This window comes from Haliotis rufescens, unplaced genomic scaffold (genome assembly GCF_023055435.1).
Source record: "Haliotis rufescens isolate VD_foot unplaced genomic scaffold, xgHalRufe1.0.p SCAF_134, whole genome shotgun sequence".
Lineage (NCBI taxonomy): Eukaryota > Metazoa > Mollusca > Gastropoda > Lepetellida > Haliotidae > Haliotis > Haliotis rufescens.
The window spans coordinates 483,592-504,892 of record NW_025963818.1 but is presented as its reverse complement, the minus strand read 5'-3'; the positions used below and the strand labels follow the sequence as shown (position 1 = coordinate 504,892).

At 41.2% G+C, this 21,301-nt stretch overlaps 1 protein-coding gene across 1 annotated transcript; it reads right to left on the bottom strand.

Annotated features, from left to right (window-relative positions):
• Positions 1-2,327: 2,327 nt before the first annotated feature.
• LOC125378959 (glycoprotein-N-acetylgalactosamine 3-beta-galactosyltransferase 1-like) lies at positions 2,328-13,962 on the bottom strand. Its single transcript, XM_048394952.1, has 3 exons — positions 13,959-13,962; positions 12,884-13,229; positions 2,328-2,439 (listed from the first exon to the last, which is right to left on the bottom strand). The coding sequence occupies exons 1-3, from the start codon at positions 13,960-13,962 to the stop codon at positions 2,328-2,330; spliced, it is 462 nt and encodes a 153-aa protein (XP_048250909.1).
• Between the last annotated feature and the right edge of the window lie 7,339 nt (positions 13,963-21,301).

The following is a 21,301-nucleotide window of genomic DNA, read 5'->3' as shown; positions in this document are numbered from 1 at the left end:
ATTATACCGCTAACAGTTAAGATGAAAAAGGTTTGGAAGAAAGTGAAGACTTTTATATTCAACTGTCTACATTCCATGTAATATGTGTCGTTTAAAACGTGGCTTTTATAAAAAACGTATATCGACAATAGCAAACTTACCTATCTCTAATGGATGCCACAGCAATGTACAGGTCTCGTTTTAGAGCGGCGTTTAAACTTGCCCTCAGCAGACTTGTATTCCGAGATAAAATCATCGATTGTTTCGTATTTCTCGCTCGGAGCAAGCTATACGTCACAAGGATAATCTATCCATCTTGGGGAAATATGATTATTGAATATTGTCCCACAGTGAGACTTACATGAACGGCTTAAAGATGTACTCTAATTGGTTGACATGCTGGATCAATGGTGTACCAGTACTGCTGACTAGGATGTGTTATTAAACAATATTGACTTCACTATTGTCTTCCGTTGATTGATGAATATTCATATGAGGACGCAAAGTGTGCACATCACTGTTTACGTTTATACCTGGATCAATGTCATGTTGAAATAGGTTCGTATAAAAATCAAGTCACAGTAATAACTTTACAGACTTCATCTACTGGTATTTATGAAGACACAAACAATCCGGAGACAACAATAGTGACGTCGTTCGGAGCAGCAATGCAACCCAAACCCGGCCCACCATATCATCAGCCAATCGGGAAACCGTATACGTAGTCTGCAAGTTGGTGTGGTCGACAGACAGACAGACTGGCAGGCAGGCAGGCAGACATACAGACAGACAGACAGACAGACAGACAGACAGACAGACAGGCAGGCAGGCAGGCAGGCAGGTAGGCAGGCAGGCAGGCAGACAGGCAGGCAGACAGGCAGGCAGGCAGGCAGGCAGGCAGGCAGGCAGGCAGGCAGGCAGGCAGAGAGACTGGCAGGCAGACAGACAGGCAGGCAGGCAGGCAGGCAGGCAGGCAGGCAGACAGACAGACAGACAGACAGACAGACAGACAGACAGACAGACAGACAGACAGACAGACATACAGACATACAGACAGACAGGCAGGCAGGCAGGCAGGCAGGCAGGCAGGCAGGCAGGCAGACAGACAGACAGACAGACAGACAGACAGACAGACAGACAGACAGACAGACAGACAGACAGGCAGGCAGACAGACAGCCAGACAGACAAACAGGCAGACAGAGAGAAACACAATGCTTAGTTAGACAATCAAATACCACGGGGTCGCTTCATATGCATTTACTTGCTAAACAACTTGGATATTAATGTAACGTGTTTGAGATTCGTTTTACAAGAGACGTTTTGTCTGAATTATATACTTTCCATATTTTATATTCCTTGCGTTGTCTGTAGATTTTACAAACTAAGGTGTGAAGGTCGAAATACGAATAATGAAAATAAAAGTTAAAGGCAGCAACATAAAAGGCGGTAACGTAGCATGGTCTATACACTGTGACATACACATAAAACACCTGTTGCTGTGAGTGTGTCTCGGAGGGCAAGGTACATCGTGACACATATTGGTCGAATGTGGATGTTATTGCTCAGAAATAGATGCGTGGACTTGCCAAACTGTAGTGTGCAATGTTTCATCTTTCTCTTAGCTGAAATAAGTCACACAATAGTGGTTCCGTCCATTTACATAAATAGGGAGGAAACTGAACTCCCAGTGTGCCAACAGGAATTTCTGTAAGGAAATTGGGATGTGGACACACTGGGATGTAAGCACACTGGGATTTAACCTATGCACTTTTTATGTAAACTATAGTTATCCCAAGCCACCTGACATATCTATTTGAGCAGGAATCGACTACTCAAGTGGTGGCGTGTTTACAATCACAGCACGCGTTATTTTCAATATTTATCGACCTCTTCAACCCTCTGTTTACAATCACAGCTTACGCTCTAAATCCCTGTGTTTACAATCACTACACGTGTTATATTCAACATTCATCGACCTCTATATCCCTTGGTTTACCATCACAGCACTGTTACAACCCTTAATGTAAAAATACTCTTAATGTACGTGTTAACTCTTAATGTAAAATATACATTAAGAGAAAAAACAACGCAACCCTTAATGTCATTTTTTATATTTGTTTTACATTAAGGGTTTACACCGTACATATCGTCCCTTAATGTAAACTATTCTAATCAACAAAGTATGATTGGAAATATAGGATACTTTTGCTATTTTCACGTTTTTTATTGTTTTTGCTCGTTTTTTTGCAATCATTCGTAATTAGCGACTGAGAAACTGACTTTCTCAGATCATAGAACAAGAGGGGCTATTATAAGAATGGCAGGCTCGTTATTGAGGACAAGGCAGCTAGTACTCTGGAAGGTGATGAGCATCAGTTGTCGGCTCCCGTCGCAGATCACGACTCAAGTGGAACATGGTCAATTGAGGATCAGGAACGGGTGCTTCCGTCAAGGTCAATCTTAAATTGCAAGGAATACAGAAAATTTAACCAACACACTCTCCGACATTGGCTTTGTTTTTGTTTGTATCTGAACATGACAGTGTTGCTCTATATGAAACATAGTCAATAAAATATTACTTTAGTGACATTTTGCCAGAATATAATCTTTATTGTTTACCAGCCACAACAAGGTCCCGGTTCGGGAGGTATTTGGAAGGAATACTTTTGAGAGAATATTCACTGGTAAGATATGTTATTGATGTTCGTTACAGAGAACATGTTATTACTATTCTGTTGGATAAAAGTATGTTTAGATTCAGTAGAGCTACATTATGTGTATAATCCAGCCGGAGAGATCGACCTGGTATGATAACAAAGATGGACAAATTGGGGTAGATATTTTGCTGTAGTGTACGCTTGAAGTGTACCCAGCTGCTGTACTTGTAATTGTTTGTTTGTATGGTTGTTGCTTAACGCCGCACTCTCCAATATTCCAACTATATGACGGCGGTCTGTAAATAATCAAGTCTGGACCAGACAATCCAGTGGTCAAAATCATGGTTGGTTGGTTGGTTTGTTGTTTAACGCAAAACTCAGCAATAGTCCATCTATATGACGGCGGTCTGTAAATAATCGAGTCTGGACAAGACAATCCAGTGATTGATATCATGAGCATCGATCCACGCAGTTGGGATATGATGACATGCTCCAACCAAGTCAGCGAATCTGTCCACCCAATACCTATAGTTGCCTCTTACGACAAGCATATTCGCCTTTTATGGCAAAAATGGGTTGCAGGGGACCTGTTCTACCCCGGATCTTCACGGGTCCATTGTACATGAACAGTAGAACCGGCGTGACGCGGGACTATATGGAGAACTATGTTATTCACCATGTTGAAAGTTATAATTACTTAGTGGATTTCTTGTACACAATTTGAGATGGAAATATATTCGTGTGAAAAATTACTAAATAACTTCGGAAAAACTCTTTTGGAAAGATGTTTAATTCTAAATATACATAATGTGAATGGAAGATTTGAAACTGACTATCAAATCGGTGACTGTACATTTATTAGGGATTTATTAAGTGAGTGAGGCAGTTGGGTTAAACGCCGCTTTTAACAGTATTCCACCCCGTGCCCCCTATTAGGCATTTAGGGTGTAGTGTGATAGGTTATGGTTCAGCATCGAGTGACATGTTCCCCGATGATGATGAATGTCTCTGTAAAAAACATGAACGGTGCCATTATTTAAATGCGTTCAGAAGAAACTAAAGATAACTCATACCTTATTTAGTATAACAAAGTTTGCAATGAATACAGATAACTGTGTGGAATTAAGAAGAACCAGTTTGTACAATATAAACGGAATGACCTAGGAACAGCAGCAGAGGTAGACTCTAAACGTTTCTGGGACATCATAAAGCGTGTGTCTGGACGACAGCAACGCCCCAACCCTATTGATATACAGGACCTGGGGGACTATTTCTCGTCGCTGAATTCTGAACCAAGGGGTATTCAGGATAATCTCGGTGAGGTAGAAGACATGGCGACATGTCAAGTTTATGTGCAAGAACTGAACAACTGACATATTCGAATCCCCAATAATCAGATCCGAACTTTTTGAAAGCATCAGTGCCAAGAAAAATAATACATCAGATGACCGCGACGCAATCTATGGAAGCCATTGTACACTGGTGGTAATAAAACCGCACTTTTAGATATGAGACGTTAGCAGTTAAAACTGTTTTTCAGGTTTGGCATTGTGATCTATGCAAAAGCCCCGCGGCGCGTACGCCTTATTATGCACAGTTTAAAACACCCATTTCATGTGATAACTATTTAATTTATGGACATACACACACACACACACACACCCACACACCACCCACACCAACAACCACCCACCCACCCCCACACACACCCACACACACACGCACGCACGCATGCACGCACGCACGCACGCACGCACGCACGCAAGCACGCACGCACACACACACACACACACGCTAACACACACACTAACACACACACGCTAACACACACACACTAACAGACACTAACACCTTAGAGGACATGACTGTTATGGACAAACTGACATCTTGGAGGACATGACTGTTATGGACATCCACACATATCTTAGGTGTCCTCTAAGGTGTGAGTGCGTCTATAACAGTCATGCCTTCTAAGATATGTGTGGGTGTCCATAAGTCATGTCCTCTAAGGTATGTGTGTGTATCCATAACAGTCATGTCCTCTAAGATATGTGTGTGTGTCCATAACAGTCATGTCCTCTGAGATGTGTGTGTGTGTGTGTGTCCATAACAGTCATGTCCAACGGACACAATGGTGCACACTTTTGTCGCAATATTCAAATATGTTGTATCAGGCAAATACAGCGGATACAAAGGTGTACTGTTTCTCGCAATGTACAACTATGCGCTTGATGTTTCCATGAAGGATTGCACCACCCCAGGACTCTCGACAGGCTGCATCCCCCACAGTGTCTGCTGTCTACCCCACTGTGCTGAACAGGGTTCTAGACACTTAACGTTAACACAATTATACCGCTAACAGTTTAGTTTGGCTTGTCACGAATGTGGTCTGACTCTAAATCAGCTCTATCAGACCACATCCGTGACAACCCAAGCCACAGCATTCAGTTTTATGGTTGTAGTGTTATTGTTGTAGTTTTACCGTTGTGATTTTACTGTTGTAGCTTTATTTTTGTAGTTTTATTGTTGTAGTGTTATTGGTGTAGTTTTATTCCTGTAGTGTTAGTGTTGTAGTTTTATTGTTGTAGTTTTATTGTTGTCATTTTAATGTTGTAGCTTTTGGTTGTAGTTTTATTCCTGTAGTGTCATTGTTGTAGTGTTATTCCTGTAGTGTTATTGTTGTAGTGTTATTGTAGTGTTATTGTTGTAGTGTTATTCCTGTAGTGGTATTGTTGTAGTGTTATTCCTGTAGTGTTATTGTTGTAGTGTTATTGTTGTAGTGCTATTGTTGTAGTGTTATTGTTGTAGTGCTATTGTTGTAGTGTTAGTGTTGTAGTGTTAGTGTTGTAGTGTTACTGTTGTAGTGTTATTGTAGTGCTATTGTTGTAGTGTTATTCCTGTAGTGTCATTGTTGTAGTGTTATTCCTGTAGTGTTATTGTTGTAGTGTTACTGTAGTGCTATTGTTGTAGTGTTATTGTTGTAGTTTTATTCCTGTAGTGTTATTGTTGTAGTGTTATTGTTGTAGTGTTATTGTTGTAGTGTTATTGTTGTAGTGTTAGTGTTGTAGTGTTATTGTTGTAGAGTTATTGTTGTAGTGTTATTCCTGTAGTGTTATTGTTGTAGTGTTATTCCTGTAGTGTTATTGTTGTAGTGTTAGTGTTGTAGTGTTATTGTTGTAGTGTTATTGTTGTAGTGTTATTCCTGTAGTGTTATTGTTGTAGTGTTATTGTAGTGTTATTGTTGTAGTGTTATTCCTGTAGTGTCATTGTTGTAGTGTTATTCCTGTAGTGTTATTGTTGTAGTGTTATTGTAGTGCTATTGTTGTAGTGTTATTGTTGTAGTTTTATTCCTGTAGTGTTATTGTTGTAGTGTTATTGTTGTAGTGTTATTGTTGTAGTGTTATTGTTGTAGTGCTATTGTTGTAGTGTTAGTGTTGTAGTGTTAGTGTTGTAGTGTTATTGTTGTAGTTTTATTCCTGTAGTGTTATTGTTGTAGTGTTATTCCTGTAGTGTTATTGTTGTAGTGTTATTGTTGTAGTGCTATTGTTGTAGTGTTATTGTTGTAGTGCTATTGTTGTAGTGTTATTGTTGTAGTGCTATTGTTGTAGTGTTAGTGTTGTAGTGTTATTGTTGTAGTTTTATTCCTGTAGTGTTATTGTTGTAGTGCTATTGTTGTAGTGCTATTGTTGTAGTGTTATTGTTGTAGTGCTATTGTTGTAGTGTTAGTGTTGTAGTGTTAGTGTTGTAGTGTTATTGTTGTAGTTTTATTCCTGTAGTGTTATTGTTGTAGTGTTATTGTTGTAGTGCTATTGTTGTAGTGTTAGTGTTGTAGTGTTAGTGTTGTAGTGTTATTGTTGTAGTGTTAGTGTTGTAGTGTTAGTGTTGTAGTGTTATTGTTGTAGTGTTATTCCTGTAGTGTTATTGTTGTAGTGTTATTGTTGTAGTGTTATTGTTGTAGTGCTATTGTTGTAGTGTTAGTGTTGTAGTGTTAGTGTTGTAGTGTTATTGTTGTAGTTTTATTCCTGTAGTGTTATTGTTGTAGTGCTATTGTTGTAGTGTTATTCCTGTAGTGTTATTGTTGTAGTGCTATTGTTGTAGTTTTATTCCTGTAGTGTTAGTGTTGTAGTGTTATTGTTGTAGTGTTATTGTTGTAGTGTTAGTGTTGTAGTGTTATTGTTATAGTGTTATTCCTGTAGTGTTATTGCTGTAGAGTTAGTGTTGTAGTGTTATTGTTATAGTGTTATTCCTGTAGTGTTATTGTTGTAGAGTTAGTGTTGTAGTATTATTGTTGTAGAGTTATTGTTGTAGTGTTAGTGTTGTAGAGTTAGTGTTGTAGTGTTAGTGTTGTAGTGTTATTGTTGTAGAGTTAGTGTTGTAGAGTTAGTGTTGTAGTGTTATTGTTGTAGTGTTATTGTTGTAGTGTTATTGTTGTAGAGTTATTGTTGTAGAGTTAGTGTTGTAGAGTTAGTGTTGTAGTGGTATTGTTGTAGTGTTATTGTTGTAGTGTTAGTGTTGTAGTGTTATTGTTGTAGTGTTATTGTAGTGTTATTGTTGTAGTGCTATTGTTGTAGTGTTATTGTTGTAGTGTTATTGTTATAGTGTTATTCCTGTAGTGTTATTTTTGTAGTGTTATTGTTGTAGTGTTATTGTTGTAGTGTTAGTGTTGTAGTGTTATTGTTGTAGTGTTATTGTTGTAGAGTTAGTGTTGTAGTGTTATTGTTGTAGTGTTATTGTAGTGTTATTGTTGTAGTGTTATTGTTGTAGTGTTATTGTTGTAGTGTTATTGTTGTAGTGTTATTGTTGTAGAGTTAGTGTTGTAGAGTTAGTGTTGTAGTGTTATTGTTGTAGTGTTATTGTTGTAGTGTTATTGTAGTATTATTGTTGTAGTGTTATTGTTGTAGTGTTATTGTTGTAGTGTTATTGTTGTAGTGTTATTGTTGTAGTGTTAGTGTTGGAGTTTTGTTGTTGTAGTTTTAATGTTGTCGTAGCTCCTACATACAATTTCATTACGTCCCTCCATTCGTGTTCGTGATATGTGAACATCCTCTGCTGGGAACAGATTCCTTCCGACTCCCAAACAACCAATCAATATTCACGGCAGAACTAATGGGCATGGCCTCAGCCCTCCATAATCAAGAATCCAAAAACCACAAAAAAATCCTAATACTTACCGACTCCCTAAGTGGACTGCAAGCCCTCCAAAACAAAAATACCAAAAACCGACCTAAATTAATAAATCAAATACTTAAAAGCTCCAACGACCTAACTAAGGCAGGCAAACAAATAACCATCTTGTGGATACCCGCCCACGTAGGAATATACGGTAATGAAAACGCCGATAAAGCAGCCAAACTATCCCTCAAAATCCCAGTAATAAGCTTAAACTTACCCATCTCAAAATCAGAAATTAAAAGTGTAAACAAGCAAAAAATCACAAAAAAATGGCATAACCTATATCTAAACTCAAATAGCCAAATCAAAAAAGTGCTCGGCAAACCACTAACCAAACCAAAAATTCTCCATCCATCCAAAAAAATCGACAGAGTAATCACTAAACTCCAAACAGGACACACCAACTTAAATATCCACCTACAAAAATTTAAAAAAACACACTACAGGTAACTGCCCACACTGCAAACAACCAGAAACCCCAGAACACGCACTCATCCACTGCACACACTACCTAACACATCGAACCGCATTACAAACCACCCTCAATCTAAACAAGGCTCTAACTCTAGAAGCAATACTAAACCCACAAAATAAACTAGAAAACTTCAAGGCCTTAGGCGTATTCTTAATAAAAACGGAACGAATAAAACGCATCTAAAAACACAATTACCTACCAAATCAAAATCACATAAACAAACAAACATCCACCATACCCAGCTCCCTTAGTTCCCCTCCCCAATCCCATCGGCATCTATTCCAAATCTCAAAATTCCCAAATTCTATATAAGCAACCCCTAAAATCCCCCTCTTGGGTTGCACAGACCACCTTCGCCCCTTTCGCAAACACATTAAATGGCCTGGCCGGGCCCGTGTGCGAAATACGCATCAGTCGGAAAGCGCACGTTAAATCTCCAAAGTAAGTAAGTAAGTAAGGAACAGATTCCAGAGCTCCTTGTATTTCACCGTCCGACCAAACACAGTGATCTGGTAGAGGAACATATCCAGAGTTCTCATCAACTCCGGTTTCACATAGTGGAAGCTTATGGTCAGCTGTGAGCAGCACTCGAGGCCCTGTGCCAAGAACAGAAAAAAAATATAATGTCTGGTGTTTTTCATTTGTACAATTCATAACTACAACAATATTCCACAATTGCATACAGGTAAGAGGGGAGTCTCACAGGAAGGTTTGATAATAGGATGTGTACCTATTCTATGCATACGTTTATTACTTAATCTTAAATGAATCCCAGGAACCTAATACTGTCACTCTACATATAGATTGTTTACTACTGACGCGTTACTGTCACTCTACATACATATTGTTTACTCCTGACGCGTTACTGTCACTCTACATACAGATTGTTTACTACTGACGCGTTACTGTCACTCTACATACAGATTGTTTACTACTGACTCGTTACTGTCACTCTACATACAGATTGTTTACTACTGACGTGTTACTGTCACTCTACATACAGATTGTTTACTACTGACTCGTTACTGTCCTTCTACATACAGATTGTTTACTACTGACGCGTTACTGTCACTCTACATACAGATTCTTTACTACTGAGGTGTTACTGTCACTCTACATACAGATTGTTTACTACTGACGCGTTACTGTCACTCTACATACAGATTGTTTACTACTGAGGTGTTACTGTCACTCTACATACAGATTTTTTACTACTCACTCGTTACTGTCACTCTGCATACAAATTGTTTACTACTGACACGTTACTGTCACTCTACATACAGATTGTTTACTACTGACGTGTTACTGTCACTCTACATACAGATTGTTTACTACTGACTCGTTACTGTCACTCTACATACAGATTGTTTACTACTGACGTGTTACTGTCACTCTACATACAGATTGTTTACTACTGACGTGTTACTGTCACTCTACATACAGATTGTTTACTACTGATTCGTTACTGTCACTCTACATACAGATTGTTTACTACTGACGCGTTACTGTCACTCTACATACAGATTGTTTACTACTGACACGTTACTGTCACTCTACATACAGATTGTTTACTACTGACGCGTTACTGTCACTCTACATACAGATTGTTTATTACTGACGTGTTACTGTCACTCTACATACAGATTGTTTACTACTGACTCGTTACTGTCACTCTACATACAGATTGTTTACTACTGACGCGTTACTGTCACTCTACATACAGATTGTTTACTACTGACACGTTACTGTCACTTTACATACAGACTGTTTACTACTGACGCGTTACTGTCACTCTACATACAGATTGTTTACTACTGACGCGTTACTGTCACTCTACATACAGATTGTTTACTACTGACACGTTACTGTCACTTTACATACAGACTGTTTACTACTGACGCGTTACTGTCACTCTACATACAGATTGTTTACTACTGACGCGTTACTGTCACTCTACATACAGATTGTTTACTACTGACGCGTCACTGTCACTCTACATACAGATTGTTTACTACTGACGCGTTACTGTCACTCTACATACAGATTGTTTACTACTGACGCGTCACTGTCACTCTACATACAGATTGTTTACTACTGACGCGTTACTGTCACTCTACATACAGATTGTTTACTACTGACGCGTTACTGTCACTCTACATACAGATTGTTTACTACTGACACGTTACTGTCCCTGTAATATACTGAAAACACAACAACTAGATTTGCTGCAAGGAAAAGGATGACATACAGCCCACTCAGCCACAGGCCTGAACACCCGATCCCCTATTTTAGTCTGATCTACTTACTTGATTAAAATTAACTCCACTGCAATTTGGGTGGCAACAAATAGGACCTTGTGTATTCTCAACGCCACCCACTATCTTAACAAAGTCAGTGAGTGAGGTTTTACGCTGCTTTTAGCAATATCGCAGCAATATCACGGCGGAGGACACCAGAAATGGGCTTCACACATTGTACATGTGGTGAATCGAACCTTGGTCTTCGACAATATGAGCGAACGCTTAAACCACTAGGCTACCCCACCGCCCCCTTAATAAAGCAGTGATGAACATAGGCATATATAGGCTAGACTTGTGATCCGAACAGAACAACAAACAGAACGTCATTAGAACACAAGGGTAATACTTATCAGATAACACAGATTTTGAAGAGAAAAGGTAACGGTTCTATTGGCTGAATACATTTTATTTCTGATCATAGCCTAAAACCTGTCATGTATTTTTGTGTTTATGTCTATATATTCAGACAATATTGTACATATCACTTAAATATAACACACTGCATTCTATCATAAATTTCAAATATGCTCGATTCTGAGTAGATTTTGTTGAACAGAGATTTAAAACTAAAGTGACCATTTCAGATTGAAAAATGGTGATTTGAAGGCCGCTTCACAAAATGCCTAGGGGGTCATGTTCAAAGAAACCCAGATAACACCAGTTTAATGAATAGTACCGGTATTTCCTAAATTAAATCGGTAACCCACTCAAAACAACGGACTCGCCACAAAAGGTGTTGAGAATATAAAGTCGCATTAATTGTTGAGAATATAGATTTTCACGGACCGCTCACCTTACGATATCTATTATGTGCAGTGATTGTGGACGGAACTTTGCGCTTTCCAGCTTGGAATGACACGGGCGCCGCAGCATGGAAGGACGATCTGTTATGCATGTCTAAAGATAGATATGTTGGCATTGCCAGTTTATACAAACACGTTGCTGTCTGAATGTCTTCACTGGAACCTGAAGGACGACATCGTCCTGGCACCCTGTAACCCTGCTCCACCAGTCGACGGAGGGCTTCTCTGCTGAGTACATATCCTGCTCCACCAGTCGACGGAGGGCTTCTCTGCTGAGTACATATCCTGCTCCACCAGTCGACGGAGGGCCTCTCTGCTGAGTACATATCCTGCTCCACCAGTCGACGGAGGGCTTCTCTGCTGAGTACATATCCTGCTCCACCAGTCGACGGAGGGCTTCTCTGCTGAGTACATATCCTGCTCCACCAGTCGACGGAGGGCTTCTCTGCTGAGTACATATCCTGCTCCACCAGTCGACGGAGGGCTTCTCTGCTGCGTACATATCCTGCTCCACCAGTCGACGGAGGGCTTCTCTGCTGAGTACATATCCTGCTCCACCAGTCGACGGAGGGCGTCTCTGCTGAGTACATATCCTGCTCCACCAGTCGACGGAGGGCTTCTCTGCTGAGTACATATCCTGCTCCACCAGTCGACGGAGGGCTTCTCTGCTGAGTACATATCCTGCTCCACCAGTCGACGGAGGGCTTCTCTGCTGAGTACATATCCTGCTCAACCAGTCGACGGAGGGCTTCTCTGCTGAGTACATATCCTGCTCCACCAGTCGACGGAGGGCTTCTCTGCTGAGTACATATCCTGCTCCACCAGTGGACGGCGGGCTTCTCTGCTGAGTACATATCCTGCTCCACCAGTCGACGGAGGGCTTCTCTGCTGAGTACATATCCTGCTCCACCAGTCGACGGAGGGCTTCTCTGCTGCGTACATATCCTGCTCCACCAGTCGACGGAGGGCTTCTCTGCTAAGTACATATCCTGCTCCACCAGTCGACGGAGGGCTTCTCTGCTGAGTACATATCCTGCTCCACCAGTCGACGGAGGGCTTCTCTGCTGCGTACATATCCTGCTCCACCAGTCGACGGAGGGCTTCTCTGCTGAGTACATATCCTGCTCCACCAGTCGACGGAGGGCTTCTCTGCTGGGTACATATCCTGCTCCACCAGTCGACGGAGGGCTTCTCTGCTGAGTACATATCCTGCTCCACCAGTCGACGGAGGGCCTCTCTGCTGAGTACATATCCTGCTCCACCAGTCGACGGAGGGCTTCTCTGCTGAGTACATATCCTGCTCCACCAGTCGACGGAGGGCTTCTCTGCTGAGTACATATCCTGCTCCACCAGTCGACGGAGGGCTTCTCTGCTGAGTACATATCCTGCACCGCCGTTCATGTATCCATGAGGTTACGATGTGCCAACGAACGTAGACAGGTTTGTTGGAGTTTAAATGGGAAAGGACGAATTTGAGGTTATCTACTAAAACATACGTGTCATCATCAGCCTTGATAAACCAGTCGTACTTGTCTAGTGATGTGGTGTACATGGGTGTGAAAGCATGGACAACCTTCTCGGTTAAAGCAGCACGATAATCAGAGATTGTCACTCCTAATATGTCCGGCCGTGTTTTGTTGGTTGTCATCACATACAAAAACTTGTCACATCTCTTGCCCCACGTCTCATTGACGGCCTTCGGTTTCGTCCCCGAGTGGACCTCCCTGGTGGTGATGAAACAGGCCAGCCGGACCTTCCTGGACAGAGCTGCAGCCACGGTGGTGTCCACGGAACTGTCCACGGAGCTCTCCACAGAGCTGTCAACGGAACTGTCCACAGCTCCTGCAAGTGGGGCAACAATTGGATGTTATATAATGATCCTACATCAATCATGGAGCTCCCCATATCTACTGCAAGAGGGCCAACAATTGGATGTTATATAATGATCCTACATCAACCATGGAGCTCCCCACAGCTACTGCAAGAGGGCCAACAATTGGATGTTATATAACGATCCTACATCAATCATAGAGCTCCCCACAGCTACTGCAAGAGGGCCAACAATTGGATGTTATATAATGATCCTACATCAATCATAGAGCTCCCCACAGCTACTGCAAGAGGGCCAACAATTGGATGTTATATAATGATCCTACATCAATCATAGAGCTCCCCACAGCTACTGCAAGAGGGCCAACAATTGGATGTTATATAACGATCCTACATCAATCATAGATCTCCCCACAGCTACTGCAAGAAAAGCAACAATCGGATGTGAAATAATGGTCCTACTGTGTCTGAGTTAAGCTGCGGCATGGCATCTCAGTGAGCTAGCACTAAAAATCCGCTTCAGTACGGACTAATACACGCAGCCACACACACACACAAACACGTGCATGCACGTCGCAATAGTTTTAACCATTATTTATCCGTACTAGGTCAGCAATGTACCTGGCCTTGAATTTGAATTTCTTGCCCAGATTTCCTTTCTTTCATTTTGCCGATTCGAGAATGAATTCCGATTGATTGCATAAAGTAACAGATTAGAAAGGAGGGGAGCACAATTGGTACCCATGGGGATGACTACTTCCTACCTCAATGTCTTATACCCAAGTTTTACATGGACGCGTTATCGATTAGGAAGTCGAGCATTTTATATTTTGTTTCCTCAGATAGAATTAGTCTTCATTTGTTATAACTTATCCTTTAGAAGTGTATTTCATAGTTTGACCTCTTAATAGAGTTTCGAAATAATAATGGTAATATATTTTAAATCTGGCATTGCCTTGTTCGTCGACCCTTTTTTTTTAATGTTCTGTTTTAGTTTCTTTTTCTCCAAAGTTTTGTCGGTTAGTAGGGAATTAGGGAACAGGGAGTTTGTCATTTTGGGTCGTACTGGATACAATTTGAAAAAAATCAAATGTTTTGAACAAAAGAGGAATGGGCTGTTTTCTGTTTTTCCCAATAAACAAATCGTTCTGTGTGGTCTGTGTAAGGGCGTCTTACTGAGTAAACGATGTCTGTCAAAAAGAACAGAAACGTCAAAATCAAGGGAAGAACACAGTGAATGAAGAATACTTTGGGACTACTGAGAAGTTACACAAAACGCCCTCATGGTATTCCTGGTTTTGATAAAGGGTCCAGCAACCTATCCTGTTCATAATGGGTGAGGAAATGGTTCAGGTGGTCAGAATCGGTGACTTGTATAAACACGTCATCGTACCCGACAGTGGGAATCGTTTACAGGCCACCGTTATCTTGGTGGAATATTTTGTGTGTGCAGCTTTCAACAACAAACAATGTCCAATCTAAAATAATCTAAAGATACCCGGACAACGACATGCAAAACAAGCATATGAGGGGGTTCTCTATTTGGATTTATACTTAGCTTTCCATCAGTCGAGGGGGCACGAATCTCGGTTCGCCCCGATTATGTTTCTAGGTTTGTCAGCACCATACCCGTGCTCTTGGGTTTCACCGAAGTGGTAAACGTCTGAGACCTGCATCACTTCGAGCTTTCCTCCCACATTAAGCTGGCACGCCGTGATGTAACTGGAATATTGTTAACAGCGGCGTTAAACCCAACCTACTCACTCACTCCATCAGTCGAGGTTTGTTGACAGGGAACGTTCATGTCACGTCGTATTAGAAAGTCATACAGGTGATAGCGCCTTACGACCAACACAGAATGAAGATTGGTAGGCATCCAAGCATCAGTGAACGTATAGTTCCGTCTTTCCGATGATTTGTCATACATACTTTCCTTATGGATGGTTGGGTGTTGGTGAAGCTTGTCCCAGCCATTTGCATAATGCTTGGTGGATGACTGACCTGAATGTGTTATTATGATGAAAGAAGCGACCACACCCACAGCCAGCACCGCGTACAGCACGTAGTTCTTCACTGAAGTCTTCATGTCTAGGCCATAAATTCACAATCACCTGTAACACAATGTGCCTCTTAATGGTGTTTATATTGACTAATATTTCGTTTAATTTCGTAAAAATACAGTATGCACACTTTGTGTGGCAGTTGAGCCCTGCATGAACGTTTATAGGTCCGTACTTTCCTTGTTCTTACAGGTACATGTATATATATACGCATAGCATTTATTTATTTAATGAAGGAGTAGGTATATAGTCCGTAACGTTGTGTTCCTCATAAAAAATTGGTTTTCAATAACTGCTCTTCCTTATGAGTGTCAAATCTCAATGCCACTGATAGACTTGATATAAAACGAGTTTGAAAAAAAATAGAAACAAATGAGAATTGTTCAACACATAACAGGAGCAGGTCAAATCACATGGATGGTATATACTTACTTGGTAGTTGTCGTTAGACCAGTCTGATACACGTGTATGAAGCCGTCCCGTGCATCATGGATGGTATATACTTACTTGGTAGTTGTCGTTAGGCCAGTCTGATACATGTGTATGTAGCCGTCCCGTGCAACATGGATGGTACATACTTACTTGGTAGTTGTCGTTAGACCAGTGTAATAAATGTGTATGTAGCAGTCCCGTGCATCATGGATGGTACATACTTACTTGGCAGTTGTCGTTAGACAAGTGTAATAAATGTGTATGTAGCAGTCCCGTGCATCATGGATGGTACATACTTACTGGGTAGTTGTCGTTAGGCCAGTCTGATACATGTGTATGTAGCCGTCCCGTGCATCATGGATGGTACATACTTACTGGGTAGTTGTCGTTAGACCAGTCTGATACATGTGTATGTAACCGTCCCATGCAACATGGATGGAACATACTTACTGGGTAGTTGTCGTTAGACCAGTCTGATACATGTGTATGTAGCCGTCCCGTGCAACATGGATGGTACATACTTACTGGGTAGTTGTCGTTAGACCAGTCTGATACATGTGTATGTAGCAGTCCCGTGCAACATGGATGGTACATACTTACTTGGTAGCTGTCGTTAGGCCAGTCTGATACATGTGTATGTAGCCGTCCCGTGCAACATGGAGGGTACATACTTACTTGGTAGTTGTCGTTAGGCCAGTCTGATACATGTGTATGTAGCCGTCCCATGCAACATGGATGGTACATATTTACTGGGTAGTTGTCGTTAGACCAGTCTGATACATGTGTTTGTAGCCGTCCCGTGCATCATGGATGGTACATACTTACTGGGTAGTTGTCGTTAGACCAGTCTGATACATGTGTATGTAGCCGTCCCGTGCAACATAGATGGTACATACTTACTGGGTAGTTGTCGTTAGACCAGTCTTATACATGTGTATGTAGCCGTCCCGTGCAACATGGATGGTACATACTTACTGGGTAGTTGTCGTTAGACCAGTCTGATACATGTGTATGTAGCCGTCCCGTGCAACATAGATGGTACATACTTACTGGGTAGTTGTCGTTAGGCCAGTCTGATACATGTGTATGTAGCCGTCCCATGCAACATGGATGGTACATACTTACTGGGTAGTTGTCGTTAGACCAGTCTGATACATGTGTATGTAGCCGTCCCGTGCAACATGGATGGTACATACTTACTGGGTAGTTGTCGTTAGACCAGTCTGATACATGTGTATGTAGCCGTCCCGTGCATCCCGGTTTGGGACAACTCATGTCATCCGTACAAACGTCTTGTGTTATGTCGCCTGCCTCTATCAAAACGTTATTTCGTCCAGGTGAATGAGCATGGTTTGACAAAGGATTGAGTCACAACACGCATTTACCTGTTCTTCACAACCCCTCGTCTTAGTGACGACTTCACGCTCTGGTTAACCTTCTTCTCACCAAATGCAGGCCACAAATTATATATCAGCGCAGGATGAGAGTCTTATCGGTTTACAGTACAGTGTGTGCTTGTAACACTGCTGTTAGAGATATACTATGACGGCTGTAAACAATCGAATCTGGCTAGGTAAACTAGTGGTTGATAGCATGAGCACTTTCTTTCGTTTCAGTTAGGGTACATGTATTTCCATTCCTTGTTTCTAGCTGGGCTAAACCCTTTCTAAAGATAAGACATAATTCTATCCTTTCTGCCGAGATCGCATGAATATTCCTTCTGTTTTTACATAATTTATTTCTCACAGTTCGGTGTTTGCCGCTTTAAGTTTCTTCAATATTTCCTTTTGAATTCATATATCATTTAGGGTCTCTAGATTGATTTGCAATTCATCGATATTTTTAGTATGCTGTTTTCTTTCTGATCTGGTTTTCGCTTCCATTCGGAGGGGTATTTTAAAGTTTGACCTCCTTGCATCAACAGTAGTGTTTCGAAAAAGAGTTGGTCATATTTGCTCACGAACATGTTGGTTGATATATGAAGAATTACTCATAATCAGGAGATATTAGATTGGTTCGATTTACATACTGTTACGTTGTGTGAAGCGATACTCATGACCGCATCACACGTGGCGTCATGTTCAGGATGTCTGTTCCGGATTAGCGTCTATGTTCAAGTAAGTCGTTTCCTTTCTGTTCTCGCTTTCATTTCATTTGTGAGGAGTATTTTATAGTTTCACTTCTTATCAACAGCAGTGTTTGAAAAAAAGTTGGTAATATATTTTAAATCTGGCGTTCATCTCTCTCCCCCCCCCCCCCCCCCCCCCCCCCCCCCTCTCTCTCTCTCTCTCTCTCTCTCTCTCTCTCCCTCATGCTTGTCAGGATGAAGGCAAAATGTTCCTCGTGTATGTTGTACGCAGAGCAAACTAAAAGGAAGTGATCTTCAACCTCAATATATGCATCATTGCAACCTTTACATAATCGACCGCGGTGCATTGACATATCTACCAGATGTAATATGCAAATAATGTGAACAACATCGACATTGTGCTGGGGTCACTTTGAATGTTTTGATAGAAACACATTTTCTGGTACAGCTCTCTTCCAACAAGTAACTTTAAGCAATACATATGTTGATGTTTTGGTAGCGTTTTGGAGCATGCTATGCCGGTCCTGTTCACAGATATATATTTTAGGCGTGACATGGATGCAGATAAGAAGGGCCGTGAAGATCAGGACCGGTAGAAGAGGTCTTCAGGAACCCATGTTTGCCATAAAAGGCGACTATGCTTGTCGTAAGAGGCGACTAACGGGATCGGGTGGTCAGGCTCGCTGACTTGGTTGATGCATGTCATCGCATCCCAATGGCGTGGATCGATGCTGATGTTGTCAATCACTGGATTGTCTGGTCCAGCTCGATTATTTACAGACCGCCGTCATATAGCTGGAATATTGCTGAGTGCGGCAGAGGCGTATGCTGAATACCTTGCTTACTCTGAATGTCTTTTCATTAAACGTGTGTTCAACATACAGTGTCATACCCTACAGGACTCAAGAATACAAACACTAACACGACCCTCCCGAGAGCTAGTATGAGGGTAACGTATGTCAAATGTAAACAATGGCGACTATATGTAAACAACATGTATGTCGAGTTGTGAGTATCTTCAGAAAGACGTGTTTCTCTACACTGATTGTTCAGTGCTCGGTATATCACATCCATGAGAAGCTTCCCAGAAGGGCATTATGTATCCAGACGGCAATGGAATGAGGATATTTCTTGTTTCACATTGCTTGATGGTATTAGCTGGGTAATATACTGAGCACACATTAACATTTACACAGTTGTCGTTTACAATGGAGTATTTGCTCGATACATTTCCGTCGGATGACTTCGTATCTGGGGCACTTCAGAAGGAAATAATATTCGATGCATCTTAATATGAGTGAATTACAATAAATTCGAGGCGAAATGTCCAATGCGACACACAATTTATGCAAAGTTATTTATGAAAGGTAGTGAACAGATATGACAATTCTAATCATATGAAATTATTTGGATTTGATATGATCTGGTCATTTCATGTTTATCCGTGTCCATGTTTTAAAAGTAATTAATCTATAATGACGATGTACCCAGTTGCATGTTCCTTGATATGACATCATCACAGTATAATTACAAAACGTGCGTGTTATCTTTTCCTGCGATGCTGATTGGCTGACGTGGAATAGAAATTGAATGCATTTTTTTTTTTTTTAAAAAATACTCTTTCTGAAAGGAGATTCCCCGTGACGCCAAAGTTGGGAACAATGTATGAAAGTAGAATCAGGAGCCCACATGCATCGGACTGTCAACTCATTGGCCAACACATTGCACAATACACTGCACAATACATTGTACAACACATTGCACAACGCACTGCAGAACACATTGCACAATGCATTGCAGAACACATTGCACAACGCACTGCAGAACACATTGCACAACGCATTGACAAACACATTGCACAACACATTGCACAACACATTGCACAACACATTGTGATAGTTCTGAACTAAGAATACATTTGTTAAAAACTGTTTCAAAGAAAATATTTTATTAAGCTTTTAGCTAGGCTACAATATGTGATACAATTTATGAATATTCTCCTTCTATAAATGCACAAATAATGAAAAACACTCCTAAAATAACAATCACATGGTAGGCATGTTCATGGTATCTTAAAATGGTTCAACTAATATCTAAGAGCATTTGGTATCCCAGTAATACTGTAAATCTTGAAATCAATGGGACTGTGAAAAATGCGAGTGGCCTTTGTTTCCCTTGGTTAAACAGGGCATGTGTATCTCAAAATGACTAGCAACAATAAGTATAACATAGAAAAGTGTACACTCTCCGTACATTACCACAAGACATATTTAACATAAACATAAGTGAACACAAATAGTTCAAGACACACATTTTTGCCCCACAGACTGAAAGAAGGTGTTATGCCAAACGTGCGGTGAGGTGCGGCGACATTGGGTTTAACGACGCGTTCAGGGTATTTGCATTTATATGGCGACGTGCATGATCGTGTGTGGCTACTTGTACTAGTCCAGATTTCACAGTGCTAGCCCACTGAGACACCATGCTGCATTTTAAATTGAATACCCTACTCAGTTTTCTGACTCCCAGCCGACCAGTTCTTGTTTTAGCCCCTTAATGCCGAGCGCCAGACAGTGTAACAACAAGTACAATCTTTCAACGTATTTGGTATGACGCGGCTGGGGATGGAATCCCCCACCTTCCGATCTCCGGGCGGACGCTCTACCACTAGACAATAGAGCCAGTCTCCAAACTGGAGAGTGTTACCCTCTCCCTCTCTCTCTCATTCTTGTCTTGTCACTCTTGTGAGTATCCTCAGTAAGACATGTTTCGCTACACTAATGTTTCAGTTCTCGGTTTTATCAAATCCATGAAAAGCGACCTAGAAGGGCATTATGTATCGACAAAGCAAATATATTTGGGATATTTCTTTTCAGACACTCGCCTCTAGGCGTACTTGTAATACAGGTGCACGTTCGTATTCGTCATGTCCAAAGATATCAGCCTACATTGTGTGAACAAAGTGACATCTGCTTTTTCTCTCCCTTCCCTTGTCTCCCTCTGTCTCTCCAAAAGGATCTTCTTTCACTCACACACACGCGCACACAAGTACAATATACATATCTACCTGTCGCTCCTCTTTCTCTAGTCACGACACTCTCACACACACACACACACGCACACAAGTACAATATATATATCTACCTGTCGCTCCTCTTTCTCTAGTCACGACACTCACACACACATGCGCACACAAGTACAATATATATATCTACCTGTCGCTCCTCTTTCTCTAGTCACGACACTCACACACACATGCGCACACAAGTACAATATATATCTACCTGTCGCTCCTCTTTCTCTAGTCACGACACTCACACAGTTATAACATTGTATCTTGAATGGTATGAATACGTAAACAAGTTGATGAGCATCATAATAATCATATCATAGTATTCAAATTCATCAGCATCAACTAATGAAACTGATAATGGAAAAATAAGACACGCCTATCTACATCATAATGAGTACACACTCATTCAAACTTCAAACATTATTGCAAC

Bases quoted from the DNA above. Each gene is read 5' to 3' on its own strand.
- LOC125378959 (XM_048394952.1), bottom strand. The intron at 2,440-12,883 runs GTATGTTTTAGT...TTGCAATTTAAG, and splicing joins ATCAAGGCTGATGATGACAC to ATTGACCTTGACGGAAGCAC.